At 45.2% G+C, this 19,904-nt stretch overlaps 1 protein-coding gene across 1 annotated transcript in view; it reads right to left on the minus strand.

Moving 5' to 3' along the window:
- The window catches only part of LOC144106495 (venom factor-like), an 83,554-nt gene that overhangs the window by 4,736 nt on the left and 58,914 nt on the right, over positions 1–19,904 (minus strand). The window contains exons 26-36 of the mRNA XM_077639316.1: positions 18,998–19,084; positions 17,788–17,956; positions 15,514–15,680; positions 14,403–14,552; positions 11,747–11,857; positions 11,527–11,623; positions 10,776–10,811; positions 10,135–10,192; positions 7,070–7,157; positions 3,021–3,092; positions 107–212 (exon numbers count right to left, since the gene is read on the minus strand). Of these exons, the coding sequence (XP_077495442.1) occupies positions 107–212; positions 3,021–3,092; positions 7,070–7,157; positions 10,135–10,192; positions 10,776–10,811; positions 11,527–11,623; positions 11,747–11,857; positions 14,403–14,552; positions 15,514–15,680; positions 17,788–17,956; positions 18,998–19,084 (1,141 nt within the window). The remainder of the gene's footprint in view (positions 1–106; positions 213–3,020; positions 3,093–7,069; positions 7,158–10,134; positions 10,193–10,775; positions 10,812–11,526; positions 11,624–11,746; positions 11,858–14,402; positions 14,553–15,513; positions 15,681–17,787; positions 17,957–18,997; positions 19,085–19,904) is intronic.

The raw sequence follows: 19,904 nt of genomic DNA on the forward strand, positions 1-19,904 counted from the left end.
AATTTAAGCTCGATTGGAATCTTTTTTATGTCGAATTTTCGTTGTCGCTCTTAAGCGGAAGGAAATGAACATCAGTGCACTTTGAAGAGAATGGAACAGCGCTTACCTGGCTTGTAGTAGTCGTAAACTTTCACCGTTGCAGTTTGGAGGTTTGTTACCGCAAAATCTTTTTTGATTCGGAAGGCCACACACGTCTCAATAGCTGACTTTATCTGCAAATTCAACGAATTGCGTAATGTACATTCGCAGTTTGAACAAAAATTTGGACGCGTCATGGCACCATTTTTCAGACTCAAGCTGTTTACGGCGTGTTGTTCGCTATACAGCTCGCAACAACCGGACAAAATATGATCTCATTTGGTTCAGCGAGTAATTTGTAATTGAAATTTTAAAAGTTCTCCTGAACCGTGTGGCATTCGCCCAACACTGGAGCGTTCGCGGTTTGTGACGGCATAAACCGACAGTCACGTGGTTCTCACGACTAAATGACTGAAATGCGCGTAGTGAGCGCAAGGGAGTGAGTTGTGCGTTGTTCAGGATTGGGGTGAGGTGGGGCGAAGGGAGGACGTTAGAGCGGCGATACAGGAAACAAAGGCCCGTGTCCTTCCCTTTTCCGCCTACCTTCTGCCCAGTCTCGGCGACTTCAACTTCACCACTGTGTGCTAACGCCGCACTCAGGTAGGCGCGAGATCCTCTTCGCGCCGGCCATGCGCGCGGCCGTTTTGCGGCAGGCGACGGAGCTGTCGGTTTATGACGTCAATCAGGCCGCTTCAATATGGCCGTCACTGACAGGGGCTTTAAGCCGATGTCATCAAATTACAATTTATAGCTCAAATGCGCGCGTACAGCACTGCTTCTTTTTTAACTACTCATAATAACGTCGTGGCTTTTGCTTCAACGTAAAAAGCACGATTTTTAGCTGACCACGTCACGACCGTTTTAATTGTTTCGTCTGTAGTTTCTGTCTAACCACGGCTCTCCAAATATTATTCGGCTGTCAGATGGGCAAACTTATGTCACTTCTATCGAGTACTTTTTGCATAGTAAAGGTATAGCCCCGGCGGCATGGCGCAACACGTGTAAAGTTTCATCCGTTATGTACCTTTTTTCAACAACGTAACGCGCATGTGCCTCGTTTCCTCATTATTCGTCATTCTCGTAAGATGAAGCCCCTGCGCCTGTCAATCAGCAAAAAGAGTTTCCTCGAACCACAAAACGACGAACCACGGACTGATCCAGGTTCGCGCGTTCAGCTTATTGCCTTAAAGTTCCTCTGTTGTGGGGTAAATACATAAAGGGAGCTCTTTTATACAAAGAGAAACATTTCATAATAAGTAATCTTTGAACAGAATGGTCACTTAGAAGCTGTCAAAACGCGAAGATGGTCCCGTTGTAGCAGTGATGTAATGGGGAAGGCCGTTCCAATCTGTTGTGATCCGGAAGAAAAGGAAGAAAGAAGACAAACTTATAGCACGCGGGCGCCTTTTGCGTCTCGCCTCCATCGAAACGCGGCCGCCGCGGTCAACAGCCAAAGTCTTCGAAACGCCCTTGGGACGTGTGCGCGTCTGGGTACGGGCTACAACCTTTTAGAAGGAAAGCCGTGGTAGCAGTCCTAGAGTAGGTGTACGCTAAACTGCGGATGAAGGATATGATTAAGGAAGAAAGAACATGCAGCGCTTCTTAAGAGACGATGTTTTCAGTAGCTTTTGTTGAGTTTTGCGACGTACGGAGCACGACATAAATTGTCTTTCTTTTCATCTAAGAGATGTACTTTGCCGACTGCAAACCTTTCTCGCGAGTTCGTAGCGAGCATCAAGAAACATTACTTTCTAAACGCCTAACTGAAATGAAAAACGTTCACTGCCGAGAGGTTCCGGCTTGCGCACTCTTGCCCTTTGACCTGCACAGGAAGGCCCCGCTTTCGCGCTAGCATTACACGACTTATATGTGCGCCCCAACATCGCGCCATGCGACAAGCACGTCGGAATGACAATATCTAAAAATGAGTACTCATTGATTTCCTGCAGGCTCTGAACATTTCAATACGCTTATTTAGAACAGGCAGTGGATCCTTCTAGAAGAACCGACGGCGGAGGATTAAAAGCAGAAAGTTTCATAATGAATATTATTTCACGGTCAGACCTTTATCAGCGGATTCAAGTCATGAGTCATGACTTTGTTCTACATTAAGAGAAAGAAGAATCGAGAAAAACTCCAAAATATTCTGCGATTTTCATCTTATATAGTTCAAAGACCACAAGTGACTCTGCGCTATGAAACTCGATGAATGTCTTCATCTGCGGTTTGCATTTCGCACCCATACTGTTGGAGACTATATTGCTCATCGGCTACCACCGCATGAGTTCCGTAGTAGCCGACTCCTCATTTTTTGTTCAAAACAAGCAATTCTGAGTGCTTGTGAGCAGCACGCAAGACTGCAAAATCAGTGCAAGGCACAGCTGTCTGGGCGCCGCTCTTGGTTCTAGTGCTGACATTGTATATTGCTAAAGGAAGATAGAAACCAAGGACGGTATAAGCAGGAAATAAAACAGTTTCATTGTTATTACTCCGCTTTTTCCTGGACGCCGAAAGCCAAGCGTTTTAGTAGAGAGAGAGAATGAATTTGATTAATATGAAGTAATTACGGGGTCTGGGAAACCAGTAATCTTCCGTTCTTAGTGAGCGAAATTTTCTGTATAAGGCACTGAAAAGTGGGTAATGTTCAGGAAGACGACAGTTATAATCCCCATCATTTTCTCCAGACTACCGCTAAGTCTCTTCTGTGTCAGGCTCTACTAAATAGACCCCACGAGTTTGTTGGCGCAAAGGTCGCACTTAGTTCAATTTACCTAGTCAAGGTATGCGAATATATATCCTCCAGATGACCTGCGGTGCGCGCAATCGTTCACTGAAACTGAAATTTCAGTTTAAAGAAACGGCTTCTCAATGTCCCAATTAGCTGACGAAGTGATCAGAGTGGCTAGTTCTGAACCCACACTTCCCCGTCACTGAATACGTACCGTGGCCAGGTAAAAGATGACGCTCTTCTCATTTATCTCATACTTCTTGACTTCTGGGGTGTCGATGATAACCTGGAGGTGCAAAAAAATTAAGTAAACAAATACAGCACAAAAGAGCAGGCTGCTAGCTTAGAAATTGAAGTTTCGTCCAAGATAACTGCAGATGTTTCTTTACCATTTTTGTGCGTTCATGGGATATGCATCCCGAACTAATGTTAGCCTGCCTTACAGGTGCGGCTGACCGCCGCGCTACCTTGACGAGAAGAGAGAGGAGAGCAAATTTTTTTGAACTAACACCCACAGACACTCATTGCCTATATTGATCTGTATTTTCCTTTTTCCAAAAAATAATACGCTTGTCAGGTTTATTTCACTCAAGTTCTAGATTCTCTTGCACGAAAAGATTCAAGAAGTGGTGTTTGTGAGCAGTTTCTAGCTCCTTTGATTGCAACTACTTTGAGGTCAAGCACGAGGACAAGAATGCGAAAAATTTTGACAAAATGCTTCCACTGCAAAGCTTCCACTGCAAACGGCTGCTGTTTTGTCCTTGGGAGGAGCATTGTGATGAGATTTAGTACGAAGGGTTGAAAGGTTATTATGCGCGAACACCAAACGCTGCCTCGCCTCTTTGACGCGCGCCTAATTATTGGTACCGCGTCGTTCTTGCACTTTCCGCTCAATCAGGAAACGAGAATTGACCTGAATCTCGGAGTCGACTCAGCTACTCAAAACTGAGCGTGTATTAAATCTGCAAATACATAGCGAACTGTCCCGCCTAATAAGGTAAGAAAAACTAAATAAACTTCTTTGTTCGCAGCTTCCACCGCTATCCAGCAATAACTTGCAAAATTTTGACAAAAATCGCAAAAGGAACTTGCAGGTTAAATAAGGAGCTCAAACTTTGCCCACATGGTGAGACTGTCTACAACCCCCTTCTGAAGTCTGCAGTTCAGAGCCGCATAGGTGTGGCCACGTGTATCGGCCGTATGATCAACCATCCCTGGCTGCCAGCTCTGCTCTCAGTGCGGCTTTGGTAGTGAATGTATGAAGCAAAGTGAACTTCCAGGCGATACATAGGCGCTGACAGTATGGAGCGGCAGGAAGATTAGACGAGATGTAAATAATATTGGAAAAGCTTTTACATAAACAGTCTGTCTGGGTCTTGCACAAAGGAGATGGGATGAGGAGGCGAAAAAGAAAGGGCCGATAAGGAAGGAGGTTCTTTGAGGTGATGTAGATTCTGCTCCAGAACGTATTGGCACGAAGCTTTCTAAAGATTGTTCGTTTATACGCAGTGCTGCCGTAACGCGGCTTCATCACTTTGTGACGCGAGATGAGACCACGTCTCCCTTGAATGATCGCTGCCATAGGCACGTTCTTCGAGACGTTCTTAGGGACGTTCTTCGAGATTACCTAGATGCGTTTCGGGCCATATCTCGAAAGTTCTTTCCAAGCTTTAATACGAGCGCAGCAGAGTGCGGCGGTCATTCCTTTCCTTGGACAACCGGCGATCATGCCTGTTGTTATCGCAGCCAACGATTTGTTAAATTCTTTGCCCCCGTAAGTTAGCGAAGTACAGATTTTGTTTCGATGTCCCGTTAGTCTACTTGCCTACGGTGTTGTCATCACCACGTAAAATATTTTATCTGAGAGGACAGAGAATAGGAGTTGAAAATAAGCTGATCCCAACGGTTCCTTGGTTGGGGTAGCCAAATATTACAGCTCGATGAGAAAACTGAAATGAACATGAACTGAAATAACGTTTCACTGTCGAAGAAGCCCCTTCAGCTTGCCAACAAGAAAGCACCACAGAAAGCAGAATAAAAGTTTCTTTTTTGCTTTGTGACACTGTTACCTCAAGCTGGACACTACGGCGGTTGGATCTGGGTCAGTTGTTTTATTACCCTCGCTTCCCGGCCAACTACTCCGCCGATTTTTCTTATTATTGCAAAGCCAGACACTAGGGGAGCGATTCGCCCTCCCGTGACCTATAAGGCGGCTTTAGTGCACGGTTTCAGTACTTGCAAAAGCACTCCCAAGCCTTCTTAAGTGGAGACTAAGAGTGCAATGAATGACCAGTAGTTCAGAACAGCTCTTTACTCTCAGTAACATCTGGCAGCTGATAACGTTCTGAACAGACCAACAAGCTTTTCATTGTCAAGAGAAATTCTCACGGTATTGGTACTGGATGGCCTACACTCTCCAGCCGGTCTCGATCGTAAGCCGGGCGCTGTATGAAGCAGACACTAACTAAACCATGAGACAATGAGAATACCCATCTATGATACAGATTGTTGAAACACTTCGGCCGTACTTAAACAACACGAATTTCGAAAGTCGTAGCGACCATTGTTCACTACACCATAGTTCCTCAAAGCAGAAGCAATTCCTCCGACTGTTCGCTGTTGTGTTTTCCGGTTTCAGGGCTTCCCGCGTAAAATCGGGCACTGCCTTCGTAAGGGCAAGATCTCATGCACTTCCTTGAACGGTGAAGCAGTTTAAATACAAAAAAAAAGAACGAGAAAGACTATCAGACTCACAGATTCCCCTGAATGTTGAAAATGATGACATTTGCACACTGCTGACAGCCCGTTTGGCAGCTGTTGATGACCTTGTGTACTAGCGCTACCAGGGAAAACTGTTTAGGAAAGAACAGAGGGGCTCTCGCACTGCATCGAACTGAGCTTGCAAGAGAAGCTTTGAACAGAACACCCAGATCAGCACGCCACCTCGAGAATTTACCGTCCGCATTTTCATTCAATTGGCAGGCTCTTAATGATGGACAGTGGAGAGCACACCGCACTGTAGCTTCCATAACACCATCGTTTCTTTCCCCTCTAGATGGCTCCTGACCATTGAACGAGTGTCTCTGCCTGGTTCTTCAGCACATGGCAGTGGAATTTAGAAACGCTTGATTTTAAGGACAGCGCACCAGATGACCCCGTTGCGGTGGCTCAGTGGTTAGGGCGCTCGACTACTGATCCGGAGTTCCCGGGTTCGAACCCGACCGCGGCGGCTGCGTTTTTATGGAGGAAAAACGCTAAGGCGCCCGTGTGCTGTGCGATATCAGTGCACGTTAAAGATCCCCAGGTGGTCGAAATTATTCCGGAGCCCTCCACTACGGCACCTCTTTCTTCTTTTCTTCTTTCACTCCCACCTTTATCCCTTCCCTTACGGCGCGGTTCAGGTGTCCAACGATATATGAGACAGATACTGCGCCATTTCCTTTCCCCCAGAACCAATTATTATTATTATTATTATTATTATTATTCTTATTCACCAGATGACTACAAGTACATTCACCGGTTCTGCCTAGTCGGCAAGAGAATCGAAGTGCCCATCGATGGCCCTTGGTACCAATGGAAAACTTCAGTATCCACCTCATGGCCTCCTTGTCCATCGTCTCTTGGCGCCATAAGTACATGCGTGGCCTTCTTCACAAGTTCGGCATGCACCTTGTGCCCTACTCTTTCCGAACAGCTTCGACCAATCTGCAGGATCTCACCCACATGGTTTTCATGGTTATCCAACACGACGAGCCGTTCTTGAGCAAACGCCTTTTTAAACTGCGTTTTCCAACCAGCACTCCCAATTGCTTTCCACGTCTTCCTTGTTACTTCCTCATAGTACAGCGGAGCTCGTCGCCGCCGCTTTCCTCCCTGTGCTGGTAGCTCCGTGTTAAAAATTCTGTTTCATTGTCATTGTTTAAATAATGGGTTATTCAATAACGCGTCGCATTCGTTGCGGCTTCTGTCAAAGGAATGACAAGAAAAAATAGACCTGGATGCAAAGAAACGTTGAATCCTAACATCCTAGGTCACTAGCTAATTCAATAACCTACACAGAAAAGCTGTGAAGACACGTGAAGACCTCGACGGAGAATTCATTCATTTAAAGGTTGGTGCCCTGCAGTTCTTGGTAACTAGCTGTTCGCATTCGTCGTCTCGAAGCACGGTTTTGTCGGCTCTATCGATTTCTATGCTTGACCGACATACGCTTCTAGTGGCGTTCAGAAAAGTAGTAGGCTATGCAGGTGAAATTAGGCTTACCCTCTTGAGGTCATCCTCAATGGCGCTGAAGCCGGTCAAAATTCCAACATCTATGATAGCCATGTTGGACTCCTGCCCACCTAAGTACCTGCAAGTAAAGTTTATTATGTAAACTGAAGGTCTTGCATAATCGAAAGACACACGAGAGAAAAAAACAACAGGAATTGTATTTGAACAAGAAACTATTTTGAAGAGGCTAAGGGTAAATAAATGATGAAGGACAGCTGGTTGAAGGACAATGGTTGAAGGACAGCTTCGGTCCAAGAACGCCATGGCATATATGGTACCAAAGACCCATTCTCCAAGCGTTTAGCCCCAGAGAAGCCCGACGCATGGCCAATAGAAAGTGTGTCTACATAGGAAACCGGGATTATCCGGCGGAACTGGGGATCAAACGATGCCCCCTTCCTCATGCGAGGCGAAAACTCAAACGACAACGCCAACGCTGAAGTCGTTAGAACAGTCTTTTTTTCAATTCTTTCAAAGAAATGGAATCAATACTTTCATTTTTTATCTAGGACATTCGATTCTGTGTGAGGGTCGCTATTCACTAAGATGGGGGCAGTGGAAGGCGCACTTGTTCAGCAGTGTAAGCTCGTTATCCGAACCCAGTTGATAGCTCGGGCCACAGGAATCCTAGGCTGAGGACTCCTTCCTAATGACCCATACAAAAATGTCCTATGGCCGGCTATAGAATTTTGGCCCAAATAGCTATAGACCTTTCCTATTTCTGTATATAGCTGTCTATACAGACTGATATATTTTTCTATAAAGAGCTTAAGACAATTGTATGGTTCCAAAGCTATAGCTTTAGTGGCATAGATTTTTCAATAGCTGTCAATAAGCACCTCTATGGGTGCTTATAGACGTTCATAAAAGGCCATAGACGGACATAGCTTTTTCCATAGACGCCCATAGGACTTTTTTGTATGGGGACTCCAGCATCAACCCCTATCAGGACAATAAAGTTTTCTCTCTCTCCCTCAAAATTCCATCTGACGCGTAGGTCAGCGGTATTTTTATTTATTTATTTACAGAAGACTGCTGGTTTTATTGCAAAGCCTTAAGCAGGAGTGGGTGTAAAATACACTTTGACAAAAAGAAAACCTCCCTGAGGTACACGCACTGCGTTACACCAGCAGCATTCTAGTTTGTGAAGAATCGCGATACCTGTGTTACAAAGACCGCAATGAAAAAAACAAGGTCTATATTTTGCAGCCATTTCTTTCTCGATTAACTTCGTTCGTCTGTACTACTGATTAGGACCCCGTGTGACTCCAGGGTTTATAGCTACCAATAGAATGTATTTGGCCGGCTCCATTATCAAAGACTGGGGGCAATTGAAAACAAAAAAATAATGATCACAAAAAAGACAAATTGTGTTCTTTGTTTGGTTTGGTTTATGCGGGTTTAACGTCCCAAATTTCGATTTATGATATTCATGTTCATTTTAAATGGCCACGTCACCATTTCTCTTTGTTCCCTGTGAAGCAGGCTCTGTTGGTGGAACGGCTGCGCCATTGATAGCTATCAGTGCCACTCAGCCGCTCACGTTTAAAAGTAGTACTAACCAACGGCAAACCGTCTAAGTAGCACGGCCCCAGCGGCAAAGGCTCAAAAATTGCTCAGTGTTGGCAGCCACGTCAGACAGTGAAACTTCAGTTTTTGCATGCATCATGACCGTCTGGCACCGATCAATTCTCATGAAGCGTACAGGTTCCTCTAATAAAAAGCGAGCAATGTTTGAACATTCAATTAGTTATTACTATGCCATTATGCGTGGCAGGCGATATCTGCCTCCTGTCTCCCTAGGTTTCCTGCGGGCGTATGATACGCGAACACACTTTCACCTTTGCTAGAAAAAGAAACTTAAGCATTCGTCTTTAGTGAAAGCTGGTTGTTACACCTTTCATATTGAAGGAGCCTGTGTTTCCGCACTTTTCCACTGGCTAATCGCGACGTGCTGTTGTGTTTGATAGCGTATGTGAATATATAACGCAAGAGCACTATGAGGATGGCTGGCGTGAAGTCACTAGCGAATCGTTACAGCGGATCAAAAAGTTGTGCGACAATCGGGAACCAAGCCTACGTATGGCCTCGCGAAATGTCCTACCTCAACGTACCAGCTAAGATTTGCACTGTTCTGTACCGAGGAGTGCACCTATCCCTGACAAAGGTAATGATCGCGATGGTGTGTGATATCTTTTTGTCATAGGAGCGAGTCAGAAGACCAAAGCGCCAACCGCAGGAGCTGAATATTCCTGCGACACGCCGTTCGATGATTTCGCGTGATGAGCTGAGGGCCACCAATCCGCTGTCGTTTATCGCGTCGCTCGGGCGTCTCCACTGCTCTCTTCGCCTTTTTACGCTCATTCTCTCTTTGTTGAGTAGCCAAATGCAAGGCGACAGCCTCAGGACCGGAAGAGTTTACCTTCTCTTGTCTGTACCGCCGTTTAGCAGCGGCTGGACTCTCCTTCTCTGTATCAATGTCAAACGTTGTGATACAGCCGCCCATTACATCTCCGCTTTTATACGCAATGCTGCGCATGCAACGCGCGGTTCGGGTGATAGAGCGGCGTGCGGCGAGGCGGCGACGAAGCGCGCGGCTCCGACGGTGGAGCGGGCGCAAGGCCGCGGCGATCTGCTGCTCCTCTCCGGTTGCCATGGTAACGGCGCATGCGCACAAGCGGCCTCTCCCAGCCACGGCGAAAAGCTCGACTGGTCGCCCAGTGTAGCTCTCGCTACAATATCGCCCTAGCTCAAGTGTCTGATAACGCGAGGTGACTAAACGTAGAAGCGGCCGCAACCGGGCAACACTTTTGAAACTCGCCGTTACGCTTCTAAGTCTCATTGCTTTGCACGGTTATACCAGCGTGAGTAGAAGACGACAGCCATGGTCATCTTAACTTGCGTCGCGAGGAACAATGCTTCGTGGAATTACCGCTGAAGAGGAAAATCCCCGACAAATGCATGCCGCTCACAACGGTTCGGCTATAACTTTCTGCATCTGCGCGCATGTCTCAGCCAACGGCTGTCTCAAGCTCGCTTAGAGTGTTCCACAGTACCTTGAGCAGACCTTGACATTGTAGGTGCTGTCGTCGGCAGGCGTCTTTGATTTCACTCCTGAAAGTTTTTACAGATGCGTAGTTATTCGTGTTTTTTTTCTCTTTTATGAACGACAAGTTTAAGAGCAATCCATCACTGGCAGCGCGCACCGCATTTTATTATATATAGCTGACTCTTTGGCTGTAAAACAGACCTGTTGAAGCGACCAGTGGAATCTAAGATTCAAATACTATGAACAAGTTAAAGAAATATCGTCAAGCACTTAAAGGACCCAACAATAGTTTATAGCCTCTGCCAACGCTTCTTTATATTTCTGCGCGCTCCCTCGAGAAAAAAAACTGGCTTGATTTCTCACTCATCAGCTGTCAGCACTGGCGATGCGTTGAAACTCCTGACCACGTTTCAGTGCTGCGCAACAGTTTTTTTTACGCAGACACCGCAACGTGCAAGGCCATCCGTAACGCCACTGCGACACAAAAGGCACACTAATAATCAGACGTAACTAAACAAGAACAGTTCGCACCTCGCAAACGATTATATGGAAAGCATGTGCGTACTAATGCCTAAAACTGCTTCAAGTTTAGATGCGACTCAGATCGATGAGGGCGACGCTAATTTAATGCATGTGAATTTATCTCACCAACTGATCTTCCCACACGGTTTCTTGATAGCAGTTCTGTAACGAGTCAGAATAGTGCGGCATATAAGACAATGTGATGTGACATAAAGCGTGCGCTTCGTTTAAAATGCACTTACTTTTTTATTAAGAGGCAAAATGACGTTCGTATGTAAGTTTTCTTTGTCAGATTTAGCGACCCGCCTCGCGACTCCAGGCTCATCACCACCTCGGCACCTTCATTTCGACAACTTTACCCTCCTTTCATCAAGAAAGGAACTCCTCCGGCGCCGGACACGTTCTATCATCCCTCCGTGTGCGGTAACCCTCCCCCGCGGTTTTAACTGTGCAGAGGAGGTTCCGGGTCGGGGTTACCCTCACACCTGCCGTCACCCGGAAGTGGCCCCAGTACCGAGAATTGTTTCTTCGGCCTGGGTGCCCGATATGTAAACACGAGGACATTGAAACCGACATTCATTACTTACTGTGGGACTGCCCAGCTCTCAAGCCGACAAGGATCCGGCTCCTGAAGGCAGCGGGTCTTTTACCGAGCAGCCCTGCTTCATATATTGCCTGGGCTCAGGGACCGTACCATCGTTCTCTATTGGACTTCATCAAATCAGCTAGCATTTTTTCATTCATTTAATCCCTGCTACATATTTCATCACACCATCATTGATGCCCTGAGGCAATAAATCTCTCTTTAAAAAAAAAGGTGGCCAGCTATCTTACATTTACAGCGATAGACACAAGAACCACTGAAACTTCTCACTACCTTTATCGACGCGTAATTTTTCCAGAAGTGCAGCAGGAAATTCTTCGCGTAGTTTGTTGCCTCCTTTACCAGTACCAGCTTCAACGGAAAGTGAGAACTGCAGCGGAGAAAAGAGACATCGGTTGAGAGAGCTTAGCTGGAGCATTGGAAGTTTAGGCGCTCCATCCAAGCCAGCAGATACGAGTACGGAAGAATGTGAGAACAGTGCGTAAAAAAATACCTTGCACACTTTTTCAGGAGGCTTCAGGACGTTGTACCTGAGCCTGACATTCAGCGCAGCCACTCCCATTCCGGTTGCGTTGATGACTATTGGTCGTCTGGCGTCAAAGATCTGAAAAGTAATTTAGTGCATTAGGAGACGGTGAAGCCTTGTAATTATGAACGGGCAGCCTTTTCGGCATAGCCCTTAAACCCTGCCTCATTCATGAGTTTCTGAAAGAGATAGGAATATTAAAACCGTGATTGGTGTGCTGTGCGATGTCAGTGCACGCTAAAGATCCCAGATGGTCGAAATTATTCCGGAGCCCTCCACTACGGCCCCGCTTTCTTCCTTTCTTCTTTCACTCCCTCCTTTATCCCTTCCCTTACGGCGCGATTCAGGTGTCCGCCGTTATTTTAGACAGATACTGCGTCATTTCCTTTCCCCAAAGACCAATTATTATTATTATTATTATTATTATTATTATTATTATTATTATTATTATTATTATTATTATTATTATTTAGATAGCAAAAAAGAAAAACTGGAAGGGACATAAGCAACGCCTTCAAGGTATGACGCGACCGTGTTAATCGGTTAATGTCTATATATGCAGCGTTGGTCATTCTCGATTCTACATTCATAGATCGCTATGAGTCCTGATGCGCCTCCTGGCACAGTGGCGCAGTGGTTAAGCGATTCGCTACTCACCTGCGATGGCACATACCCAGTAATCTGGATAAAAAGTTTTTGAGCGGGAAACCATTTATGAACGTAATTTATTCATATAATGCAAAATTTCACTATAACATTCAAAATCACCAGACGGCAGTTTTGAATTTTGTTTTCTATTAACGTTTTTGCTATTGTCAAAAGCGTTTCTCATTGATTTTGTACAGTAGACTTAACTGTTCTATGTGGTCGATCGGAACGATTTAAAAGAAAGATTTTGCTACATAACAGAAGAATGGACAATTACCTTCGATATTACTGTGAAAGTACCTTGCAATATTGCAATTTTTGAAACATTTTCTCCGAAATTTTTGGACTTGGGTGCTGCCACCGGTGGGGCTTGTGCGACCCAGAAACTTCTTGCAACCATTCATTAATTTAACTGCCACCTGCTGTGGTGGTTATTGTGCTCACAATCCGATGTGCAGGTTGTGATGTCGCCACAAGGTCACGTGAACTAGGCGGCCTACCCAGGTTGCGAGACTTGAAGCGAATGCAAACGCCGACGCTGGAGAATCTTTTTCTGGCAGGGGAGGGGGGTACTCACACTGTCGCGTCAACATTATTCAAGTTTTCACGAAACTGTGGACACTCGTCGCTAACCCGATCGCATTCATCTCACCCTCCTCACGCAAAGGTGTTGCGTGGCGCGCCCTCCTTCTTATTAATTGCGTTAGTCACTAAAATGAAATATGCTAGAGTTATCGAACAATCTTTTCATACAGCCCACGGTGCTATCCAAGAGCACTGCCACGAACCTTAAGGTTCTGGCTCGTACTAGTCTAAGGGATTTCATGATATATTATCATACAACACTGAATTGCAGAAAAAATTCCACTTAGTGCCAGCTGAGGCACCCATAACTGGACAACATGGTACCTATACCTACTAGGCTTGTATTCCAGTTACAGGCGTGGATATTGCGAAACGTGAACTGGCTTGGTAGGGTGGGTGTTTTGCCTCCGTTAACAGTGATGTTACTGTGACTGCGCTCTAACTGTTCTTTTCCTCTGCTCATAGCCACCCCCTCACCGCATGGCTATAGATGCGAGCAAGCTATAGAGTGTCTCAGTTGGTACAATGTGGTTAGGGCGGCAATTATTCTACCCTTGCTTTTCCGTAATCTTCTTGTTTTCCGACACATATTCCCGTGCACGAGGTCAAGAGACTAGGATGGCACGATCGCCAATCAAGTTCTGTTGGCAGTAGTGACTTTTAGTGATCGGCGGCAAGTGCTGCGTCTAAGATAGAAACGCGCGCAGCAATGAAGCTTGAACGCAAGGAACTGCCACAACACGGAAACGAGCCCAAATGGGTTCCTGCAGCTATCGTTGGTAAATATACGCATCACAAAGGGGACCTGTGAGTTTTTTTTTTTACTCTCACGCGTCACGCACATGAATAAACGGATTTTTTTGGTGCGAGATATTCCTATTATATCTATTTAATCACATGGTGTAAAGATATGTGATTATATTTGCAGATTCTGACGTTAGGTTCAGGAAATTCAAAATTTGGGCTGTCAGCGCTGCTCACTGTGAAGCCTAAATTTATGATGCATTGTTGCGCAGAATTTGAGCAAGTTGTTAAGAGGAAATGACTATCAAAGCTAATGCGCAAAGTGTTTGAAGGTAAATATTTCCAAAGCGACCGTTTTATTTTCGTCACCTCTCATCATTTTCTAATGTGTTGTTTTTGGCTCGTCCAACGTTCAATCATGCGCCTCGAGTTAGAAACGGTAACGAGGCGATGTCAGCGGTTACTCTACTTCGTGGTGACATCTTACAGCAGTGAAGTGAGTGGTTATGTCTTTATCTCTTAATTAAACAACTGTGCACATCGACATTCAAAAAATATTTGATTTGAGCAGAAACGACAGATAGGGAAGCGACTGACACCTTCGAGCCACTACAGTGGACGGAAACCAACATATTGGTATACTCACATCAAACTCCTTCAACACACCAGCGTTGCCACGGTTGATGTCATAATAATACTTCGTATTATCGGCGAAGATTGAGACGGAGATATTTGGAGCAGCTTTCGTTGCTTGCATGGAGTACTCGGAAATAGCTTGCAGTGCGACTACAGTGTCCTGCAGAAAGAATATAAAATGCACTGTCGGCGTGTTTCGATCCTTTGCTGATGCCTGCATGTGGGATAAACTTTGAAATGTCTTGCGGCGCAGCGGCAGTGAAACGGTAGCAGGCCTCGTAACACCAAACACTGACATCAGTGGTTCAACGTTCGTAATGTCTACGCTCTCAGAATGTCGCAACTTGTAAAGCGAGATGCAATTTCCAACATAAATTCAGAATAATGCTGGACAATCCCACTCCTTAGGCAGAGCCATTCATTCATTCATTCATTCAATCGATCGATCGATAAGTCACGCGATCGTTCAATCAATTTCTGCTTACTCATTCCATCACCGGCTGCTTGGTTTCTGTGTATTGTTTTCCTTTTACACAGCGCATCCTTTAACTTCAGCTGCAGGTTCCATATCGCCATCAACTTGAGCCTAACTACGCCCACAGTTGGCGAAAGCCTCCTCTCCCATTGGCCTTTAATTAACTACGTGTTTAGCCAGCTGCGGCTATTTTATTACCGAATAATTTCTAACATCATTGGCCTGCCTGAATCTCTGCCACCCTTGCAACGTTTCTCGTGTCTTGGAAAGAAATACAATACCCTAAGGGACCACCTTTTTAATACCCGTCGAGTTACATTTCCTGGCCATGCCCACCTCTACTTCCTGATCCAGGTTAGAATGTAACAAACTTTTTTTTCTTTCCTGACCCACTTAGCTCTCTTTCCGCCTCTTAATGTCACAACAATAATTTTCCCTTCCATTGGTCGCTGCACTGCGCTTAGTTTAACTGAAGGCCTTTTCATTAGCCTACGGGGTTCTCATGCATAAGTGACGTCAGAGAGGATTCAAGTTTTATTTGCTTTCTTTGTGACAAACCGTGCCATTCTGCCCTTCATGACATGAGAGCACCTGCCAAATGCACTCCACAAAGCACTACCTTTAACTGTGTTAGTATTGCACAAACCTGGGTGGACACAAACGACCCAGACGCTGACCGGTGCCTCTGGAGCCAGTTCACGAATTTCTTGCTCGAGTCCATGTCGCGGTGCCTCAGGTGCGCGAGCAATGCGTAGCTAGTGCCCTCCACGTCCACGCCAGTGGCGTCGTCTCCCGTGCTCAATGTGTTCATCTCTGAAAATGCATGCCAGTACGTGCGTTCGTTCTAAAACACTCTTTGTACCCTAAAAAAAGTTTACACAAGGGACGACCAATACACAACATAATCTGGATACCGTGTCACGCAGGGATCAGGGGCAACGAAGGGGCAGACAACCTAGCTCGAGGAATGACCAGCCGAGCAGGAACGTCATTAACCCCGGAGGGCCCCCAGATTAATTGCGGGGACAGCCATTCGGAATTATTAAACCTATATAAGGGGCTAAGATTCCAATACCCCCTCCCCCCCCCCCACATAAAACATTATCCAAGGAGGAAGCCACAGGATGGCGAAGACTGCAAACAGGCTCCTTCCCAAACTTATACATATTAAACAAGATGTTCCCCGCACAGTATAGCGCCAACTGTCCGTGGTGCGGAGCCAAACCAACGCTATATCATGTCACATGGGAGTGCGGAAGAAATCAAGCATTCCACAAACACAAAACACCAAGTGCGGAGCAATGGGAGAGCCGGCTCACCAGCTTCGAGCTAGGGGTCCAAAGGGCCCTCATAGCACACGCAAGCGAGGTGGCCCGACTCAGTGGAGCCCTGGACTAGGGGCCCACCCACGGTCAAGTAGGACCCAAGGTTTAAGACGAAGACTTCGTCCTCTACCGCTACTACTTCCTAAAGGAACCAATAAAGTTTTAATTCATTCATTACACTTTTCTCCTACTCCTCCTTCATCATCCTTTCCATCACCATTGTCGTCATCATCAGCCCAAATAGGTTCACTGTAGGGCAAAGGCCTCTTGCACTGACTTCCAGTAATTCCTGTCTTGCTTGCGGTTGTGGCAACCTTATCCCACAAACTTTCTAGTTCTATCCGCCCGTTGCAACTTCTGCCGGTCCCTATATCATGTTTATCTTTGAATCCATTCCGTTACCCTGGGAGATCAGTAGTTATCTTTCCTTTGAATTAATGCTCTCGTTCTCATAAAATTATGAAATGATTTCTGCCACTGGTGCAACATACCATGCATTAGTTAAGGTTGTGCATCTTTGGCCATATAAATTGAAGAACAAATGGCAAAAAGAGTGGGGTAATGAACTGAACAACCAACTACACTTCACAAAACCCACCTTGTGCGAATGGAAGACATGCAGGCACCAGGAACGTTTCATTGAAGTAATATTATGCCGGCTTCGCATATATAGGACCCATACATCTGACACACAACTACTTACTCACGAAACAAGACAAACCTGTTTGTGAAAGATGTAGAGATACTCTCACACAAAACAATGTTTTATTCACATGCTCAAAACTAGATAAAACTGAAGATTATTTTACTAAATTTTTTAATGAATGCATTCCTTCTCACCCAGCGCTGCTCCTAAGTGATGATTGAAATGTTGACATTTCTTATTTTTCTAGCTTCTTAAAAAAAAGCAGGTTTATTTTTTCCTCAGAAATTGTGTGTCCTTACCCAGTGCTTCGCTTGATTTTACGATACACCTCAGCCACTTCATCATTCCTGAGAAGAAGCCTGAGATCTTTATTTGATTGGTTGGGAGCCTCGGCATAGGATGTTCGCTCAGTTTACCCGAGTTTTTTTAAAGGTCTTACTAGTGACAGTTTTTGAAATGCATCTCCCTCATAATCACTAGGTAGGAAAAGTAATGTTTTAGGCTGTCTAAACCATCGATCACTTACCCGTTTTTTTAATAAAATTCTGCAAAAAACTTTTCGATGCCTTATGCTTGGCGCATGATGGCCTTAGGTGCCTGTGTGCAATTAAACCCAATATAACGCAACAACCCACCCTTTGGTTATTTTTGTCATATGCAAACGAACTAGAGCACGTGGATGTTACCGGCGACTGTGTCGAAATGACAAGGTTTACCATCAGATGAGTCGCCTGATGTCAGGCAGTGCTATCGGGCATTATCTAATAGCAGCAACAGCTATCGTGAAGGGTTCAACGATGCCTTATTGAGCGAAAAGCTTTGTCAACACAACTACGTGTTCGTTTCTAGTAGCCCGATCTACTAACCGTGTGTTCGTCAACGAGTCCAATTGAACGACGAAGAAAGAGCAGTATACATTCATAGGGACTTAGTCTACTATATATAGTACCAGTGTCTTCCAGCAGATGGCTTTTCAAGACATCCATCGACTTCAGCCAGTCGGCTCCTGGGACGAAGCTCAAGGCATAAGCTACAAGCGCGGCCACGTAAGGGTGCTTGATGACGTCGAGACGCTCCCTGAGGTAAAACCTGGCTCGCGCTACGGTCACACTTGCTTCCTGCAACAGAATGGGATTGCAATAAATTAACTGCGAACACACTGCGCTGTTTCCACGGCAAATCTCATTGTTGCTGATCAGGCACGGATCGAAAGGCAACTGCAGTCAGAACTGTAAGTGCTAAACTAAGCGGACGCTTTTTCCTAAATAACATTTTTTGTGCCACAGGTTCTATAGCATCTATTTCAGGATAAATGCAGGATAACTGCTCCTGTAGGTTGCCACTGCCTTCATTCTCTGCCTTTGAATGTTTTTTCTTTGATCTCTACATAGTTCGCTGGCTTGCATATAGAGTGTAGTAGTCCCAAACTCGTACGTTATAGCTAGACATTAGCATTTTGCTTGTCCAATGCGGATGAATGGCTGCTCGGTGAGGACGTCGCATTAGGCCCGTCACAGAATTGTAGATTTATTTGCCAAGCCAGCCTTTCAGCAAATCGCTTCCAGTATGCATTTGCCTTCAACTAGGCAACGCGTAAAAACCGAGGGAATGACTTCGGGACTGGCGTTGGCTTCGTAATAAGTGTGTGTAGTATATAAGGCCCTTATTTTCCCCTGAACTCGATCCGTAGTGGTAACTCATGTGTCAGTGAATGATTTAGAAGTTTATAATTCTTGCGACGGATCTCTCGCCAGTTAGATTATTGACTACTTCACTAAAATGTTAAATTTTCTAACATGTCAGGTGTTACTTCGATGTCAGAGATGTGAACATAACTTGCTTTTAATTTTCAGACAACACAAACGATCAAACTGCTCCACAGCACACGAATTATATAAAATACTAATAATGTAAGCAGCAGGCTAACAAAGATGTAAGGGTGACAATAGAAGGCTTCCGTATATACTAACGTATATACAGTATATACGTACACACTACATGTATGCTTACCACACGACTCCAGTGCGTATTCATCCCGGCAACATTTTTAGTATTCGAATATAGAGCGCTTTTTAGCTAAACTAGTCCACGACACTGCTAATGCCAATCTCTGCCCATGTATACTAACACTCGCACAAAAAAAAGCGTGTGAATATTACCGGTGGTATGGGTGCCGATGCAGATGCGCATTCGTGAAACGTAAGCAGGACGAATGCTGTCATGGCTGTCGTGCCGTGCACGCTGCCCTGCGAGCGGAGGGAAATTCAAGAAAGAGGGATCAATAAATTGGGCGCCATGAACATAACATAGCCATAATGACGAATTCGGTAGAAAAGCAATTCTGAACTGAAATGAGTTTATGAACGCAAATGTTTTCATGCATCGTAAGATTTCACTACATATAACAATCAATACATCCGCACATCTCATGTATACTATTAAGTTTTTGCAATCGTCAAAAACGTTCCTCATTGGTTTTTATGGCAGTCTTAACTGCTCTATGCGAGCGATGGAAAAACGTATAAAAAATATTTTGCTACGCATTGGAAGAATAGTCCATTACCTTCAACATTTCCATAACAGTAATTTACAAATTTCTAATTTATCAAAATTTTTTCCCGACAATGGTGAACATGGGGGGTTTCAAGAAAGGTGCCGGCTCTCTCAGCCACGTGGAAGAGGGCTTCGTAATCGCAATACTCAGAGCCGGGCTACTTCTAGGCTGACCTATGTGAAGAAGGCAGGCAGCGACATGTGTCAGTAATGTTCACTGCTTAACCATTTATTGTTGACTGGCGGTAGCACTGTGTCCACTCTACACTAGTGCCCTGTGTTAATATTTTATGGCATTTTATGTGTCAATATTCGACGCCAAGGGCCCGTTCATAGAGCGTTACTAGCGCATTGCAATCCTGGCGGGCAACCGCGCAAAAAAAAAAAAATCTACACTGTGAGCAGAACCACATAGCTCTCGTTGAGGTGAGTGCATTACATTATACAAACAAAACTTTCCGCAATTCTTAAGTGGTTGAGTTCATCGCGGTAAGAAATGAGCAGCACAATCGT

This window comes from Amblyomma americanum, chromosome 10 (assembly GCF_052857255.1).
Source record: "Amblyomma americanum isolate KBUSLIRL-KWMA chromosome 10, ASM5285725v1, whole genome shotgun sequence".
Lineage (NCBI taxonomy): Eukaryota > Metazoa > Arthropoda > Arachnida > Ixodida > Ixodidae > Amblyomma > Amblyomma americanum.